Below are 6,000 nucleotides of genomic sequence, written 5' to 3' on the forward strand. Positions count from 1 at the left end.
TTATCCCATTTTGGGTTAATTCCTGGATGTGGGACACTATCGAATACAAACCAAGGGATTCCGTCTAATTGGATGAGAAGATTTTTTTGTTTCTTGTTATTTTAGTTTTTTGCCTATATACACACATATTGTTTATTTTCTATGTATATATAAATTGTATGTGTATTTTTTGTGTTTGTATCATCCTTATTTTTTTGTCACTATTTTTTGTATATATTAGTATCATAATATTTTATGATGTAAATATAGATTTGCACTTTGTCATTCTGAAGATGCACATTTGCACTTTATATTATATTATTCTCTTGAATACCACTAATGTTGCGCCGATACGTGCACTACCCCCTTGCGGCCTATTTCAGCATTGGATTATTCTAATTTTCTATCTTTTTTTCTGTGTATTTGGGCTGATTCTCACCCTCTCCAATATGGCCGCCGCCCTGGTCTTCAGCAAAATGGCGGCTATGGTGCGCACGCGCGCTTTGCCTCACGCCCCTCCCACCTTCCCCCGTGGCTATCTGTATTAGCTTGGCGCGCATGTGTATGACGTCAGCAGGTGGAGTTCCACCTACATGCGCGCCGTCTAGTGACGGCCACGGGGGTGGGAGGTAACGTTCTTGGCGGGTGACATCATTGGCGCGTGCGCCCAAATACTCCGGCACTGATTGATGACACTATATAAGCATCAAGGATATGGCATTTATATGTACCCCTTTTGAGAAAGCATTCAACGCGAAACGCGCGTCAGGGGGTCACAGAGGTGCACTTTGGCATACTGGCGATCATGAGTAAGTGACATTATTTAAATACTGAGGGGCATTTGACTTGTTTAAATGCTCTGGACAATATTAATTATACTCTGCATGGGTTTCCGCCCGGGATTTATTATACTATATTGCCGCTTTACACATCTTATAACTCTTGGTCACAGGACCACCATGTGTACCTTTGTTTTTGGCCTTTGTATCCCTCCTTTTCCTTTTTATTATTAAGTCATTATTGATATGTATACTCTTGTATTGTTATTTACTTGAATCAATAAATTATTGTTTTTTATTGGATGTTGTTCTCTGCTCCGTTTTTCTCTGTGTGTACTCTCAATGGGAGCATTTCCTCTTCTGATTACCTTTAGGCTTTGGCCTTATTTTTTTGGATTGAAGTTATTTTCTTCAGTATTTATTATAATTTATATATACTTATTTTTGACTATTTCTTGTTTTCACATGTTACTTCTTTTGTGCGGGTTTCCATCTCCCGTCACCAAATCCGCAGGGGGAAAACCGCGATGGAAAACCGCACAAAAACCGCAAGAAAAATGGAAGAAATCCGCAGGAAAAATGCAGATCATTTGACCTGCGGATTTCTTCCATTCTGCACGGAAAAATCCGCAGGGCCCTGCTCCTGCTCTGTCTAACTGCCATGTTATAACTGCCAGTAGTACTTTGATTACATGTGCATAAATGCCACCCCTGCATAAATGCTCCCCCTAGCTAGGTCTGAATATATAGGAGGTTAAGGTTAAGATTTTTTTTTTTTGCTCTCTCTCTTCTCGTTAATCAATCACACTAAATTGAGACACCAGGACCCAATAAAGTGTTGTGGTCAAATAAACACATGTCCAGCACTACATGGATCATAAAGCACTTTGAAAAGTTTCTTGACCTCACAACATAAGGGGACAAGCAGAGTAAGTTGAAAAAAAACAACTATATACCAGATATAAGCTTGCATAGTTGAAAACACATAGATAGCATTCAGGATTAACTGCTTGCTGACATTGAATGGAGACACAGGAGTGGATTCAGAGCAGAGATTGGAAAAGCTGGTTACCTGTATGTACATCAGTGTACCTGTACTGGTACACTGATGACAATACTACTGGAAGCAGACGTTTCCAGATGGATATACAGAAGTACAATGTAATAAAGAATACGGCAAACACAAACCAGAGCTCTCCTCCTCGGAGTCCGACTGACTGACACTGTCCTCCCGGTCACTGTCCACTTCTTCTTGCCCGTTCATTTCAGTAGGTGAATCTGCTTCAGGTTCCATTGTGGGTGGATAAATGCTGTTCTCTGCTGCTGTGGAGTATAAAGTAAGAAAAAAGGCTTATTACAAATATTTCTCATTTTTTATGTGACCTTTAACAAGGGACTAATAAATGTGCCATCACAAACATGCCCTAATCTACAACTACCGGCCTCGGCGGGCACAGCATCAACACCTCCGTATTGTGTTAGATATAGGAACGTGAAGCAGGCTGGCCAACTCCTTTTTCCCCCTTTTAATAACCAAGCCAACCCCCCCCCCCCCCATTTTCTGTGCATTCGTTGTGAAGGAAGGGGGCTGGTTTCATTAGTGAAATGAGCTAGTCCGGTCACCCCCCCTTAAAGCACAGCACTGATGCAATGATGACACAGGAGAGTCCTGTGTTGATCATAGCCCAGAAGTGGAGCGGCGCCCCCGTGGTATTTGAGATGAGCATCACTTCCTCAGATGTCACTTCCATCCTTAAACTAATGTCCTTATGCTCCCCATGGGGAGAACCAGACATCTATGGCACTCCAGGTGGTGTCCAAAGGACCACATGAATCCCCTTCCTCCACACTGTGTAATCAGACGGGGAGAGCAGGTGCTGGGACATATTGGATGTTTTTTTTATGGTGGTTGTTAATCTACTGAGCAGTACCAATTAGTACAGCCCCATTGGGATCGGGGTGTTTAAAGGGAATCTGTCACCAGGCTTTTTTGCTCCCCCATCTGGGAGCAGTTTAATGTAGGGGCAGAGACCCTGATTCCAGTGATGTGTGGTTTACTAAGCTGCTTGCTGTAGTTATGCGAAAGTCTGTTTTATATCCCCACCCACACCCCGATTGGCAGATTTCTGAGTATGATGTGCATAGGCAGAAAGCTGCCATCAGAGGTGTGGTGGGGATATACATAGCTCATGAATATGGAGGGATACATGGCAGCAGGATTACTAGTCCTTACTGATTATCTCCTGCTGATACAACAGATTTTATGAAAAAAATGCAGCAAGTGGCCCAGTAAGTGACAGATCGCTGGAATCAGGGTCTCTGTCCCTACATCATGTGGCTCTCAGATGGGGTGACAAACACCTGGTGACAGATTCCTCTTACATCATTGGTCTTTGGGACTTTTAAGACCTAGATGTGACCTCAGATCCTTCACCCACGGTATCTCTACCTAGTAGTAACACATGGGAAGGCGCAGACATTATTTTAGGGTGACATCTGGAGCAGTTCCCATTGCACTCAGTGCCATACACCCTCCAGGCCCCGAAGCTGCCCCAGGAACCTGCAGTCCTGCCTGGGAAACCCTACACGACCCCTTTTATATAGCACCCCCCTCCTGAGTGACCCCATGTCCCCCTCCTCTGGTGGCCAGCCCGATACCGCCTGATGTCTCCACACCGGGGCAAGAAGTCAGCATGGACCGATGCAGCACAACCAACCATTGACTGCTGCTCACCACCACCCCCCCCCCCCCCACACACACACACACACACACTGACCCCTGACTGCTGCTCACCACACACACACACACACACACACACACACTGACCCCTGACTGATGCTCGCCACCCACACTGACCCCTGACTGCTGCTCGCCCCCCCCACACACTGACCCCTGACTGCTACTCGCCCCCCCCCCCACACACTAACCCCTGACTGCTGCTCGCCTCCCCCCCACACACTAACCCCTGACTGCTGCTCGCCTCCCCCCACACACTAACCCCTGACTGCTGCTGCTCGCCCCCCCCCACACACTGACCCCTGACTGCTGCTGCTCGCCCCCCCCCACACACTGACCCCTGACTGCTGCTGCTCGCCCCCCCCCACACACTGACCCCTGACTGCTGCTGCTCGCCCCCCCCCCCACACACTGACCCCTGACTGCTGCTGCTCGCCCCCCCCCCACACACACACTGACCCCTGACTGCTGCTGCTCGCCCCCCCCCCCACACACACACTGACCCCTGACTGCTGCTGCTCGCCCCCCCCCCACACACACACTGACCCCTGACTGCTGCTCGCCTCCCCCCCCACACACTAACCCCTGACTGCTGCTCGCCTCCCCCCACACACTGACCCCTGACTGCTGCTGCTCGCCCCCCCCCCACACACACACTAACCCCTGACTGCTGCTCGCCTCCCCCCACACACTAACCCCTGACTGCTGCTCGCCTCCCCCCACACACTGACCCCTGACTGCTGCTGCTCGCCCCCCCCCCACACACTGACCCCTGACTGCTGCTGCTCCCCCCCCCCACACACTGACCCCTGACTGCTGCTGCTCGCCCCCCCCCCCACACACTGACCCCTGACTGCTGCTGCTCGCCCCCCCCCCCACACACTGACCCCTGACTGCTGCTGCTCGCCCCCCCCCCCACACACTGACCCCTGACTGCTGCTGCTCGCCCCCCCCCCCACACACACACTGACCCCTGACTGCTGCTCGCCCCCCACACACACACTGACCCCTGACTGCTGCTCGCCCCCCACACACACACACACTGACCCCTGACTGCTGCTGCTCGCCCCCCCCACACACACACTGACCCCTGACTGCTGCTGCTCGCCCCCCCCCACTGACCCGACTGCTGCTCGCCCCCCCCCCACACACTGACCCCTGACTGCTGCTCGCCCCCCACACACACACTGACCCCTGACTGCTGCTCGCCCCCCACACACACACACTGACCCCTGACTGCTGCTCGCCCCCCACACACACACTGACCCCTGACTGCTGCTCGCCCCCCACACACACACTGACCCCTGACTGCTGCTCGCCCCCCCCACACACTAACCCCTGACTGCTGCTCGCCTCCCCCCACACACTGACCCCTGACTGCTGCTCGCCTCCCCCCACACACTGACCCCTGACTGCTGCTCGCCCCCCACACACACACTGACCCCTGACTGCTGCTCGCCCCCCACACACACACTGACCCCTGACTGCTGCTCGCCCCCCCCCACACACTAACCCCTGACTGCTGCTCGCCTCCCCCCACACACTGACCCCTGACTGCTGCTCGCCTCCCCCCACACACTGACCCCTGACTGCTGCTCGCCCCCCACACACACACAGACTCCTGACTGCTGCTCTCCCCACACACACACACTGACCCCTGACTGCTGCTCTCCCCACACACACACACACACACACACACACTGACCCCTGACTGCTGCTCTCCCCACACACACACACACTGACCCCTGACTGCTGCTCTCCCCACACACACACTAACCCCTGACTGCTGCTCGCCCCCCCCACACACTAACCCCTGACTGCTGCTCGCCTCCCCCCACACACTGACCCCTGACTGCTGCTCGCCCCCCACACACACAGACTCCTGACTGCTGCTCTCCCCACACACACACACTGACCCCTGACTGCTGCTCTCCCCACACACACACACACACACTGACCCCTGACTGCTGCTCTCCCCACACACACACACACACACACCCACACACACACACACACTGACCCCTGACTGCTGCTCTCCCCACACACACACTGACCCCTGACTGCTGCTCGCCCCCCACACACACACTGACCCCTGACTGCTGCTCGCCCCCCACACACACACTGACCCCTGACTGCTGCTCTCCACCGCTTCCTCCCGGTTTCATTCACTTTTGTCGCTTCCTTTAGTTTGGCGGTGACGTCATCGCAGCTGCCTTCCGAGTCCACATCGCTTATGTCCCTGAAAGACGTGACACTGACCCAATCAGAGAAAGTCATTCTGAGCAAGCAGCCAATCATGTACATAGGGGGCGGGACAATTGCAACACCCCGCCTCTACTGTAAAATAACCACTACGTCCAATAGGACTAAAGGAAATCATAGAGTTCTGTACGCGGCTAGAACGACCACAGAGCGATGCATTGTGGGATACGGAATCATGCTTTAAGTCTTCCCGTGCGATGTTTGTCCCTGGCTGTGCAGACCGCGGTGACACTGAGCACGTGT

At 52.6% G+C, this 6,000-nt stretch overlaps 1 protein-coding gene across 3 annotated transcripts in view; it reads right to left on the minus strand.

Annotated features, from left to right (window-relative positions):
• The window catches only part of BRMS1 (BRMS1 transcriptional repressor and anoikis regulator), a 45,142-nt gene extending 39,352 nt beyond the window's left edge, over positions 1 to 5,790 (minus strand). The window contains exons 1-2 of one of the 3 annotated variants that reach the window (XM_073563250.1): positions 5,622 to 5,790; positions 1,947 to 2,081 (exon numbers count right to left, since the gene is read on the minus strand). In XM_073563250.1, the coding sequence (XP_073419351.1) occupies positions 1,947 to 2,081; positions 5,622 to 5,772 (286 nt within the window). In that variant the 5' untranslated portion in view covers positions 5,773 to 5,790. Of the gene's footprint in view, positions 1 to 1,946; positions 2,082 to 3,535; positions 3,545 to 5,150; positions 5,166 to 5,621 lie in introns of those variants that run through there. The other 2 variants (XM_073563251.1, XM_073563252.1) reach the window with 2 other exon arrangements.
• Between the last annotated feature and the right edge of the window lie 210 nt (positions 5,791 to 6,000).

The sequence above is a fragment of the Dendrobates tinctorius genome, unplaced genomic scaffold (genome assembly GCF_039654945.1).
Source record: "Dendrobates tinctorius isolate UK_male_01 unplaced genomic scaffold, ASM3965494v1 ptg000384l, whole genome shotgun sequence".
NCBI lineage: Eukaryota > Metazoa > Chordata > Amphibia > Anura > Dendrobatidae > Dendrobates > Dendrobates tinctorius.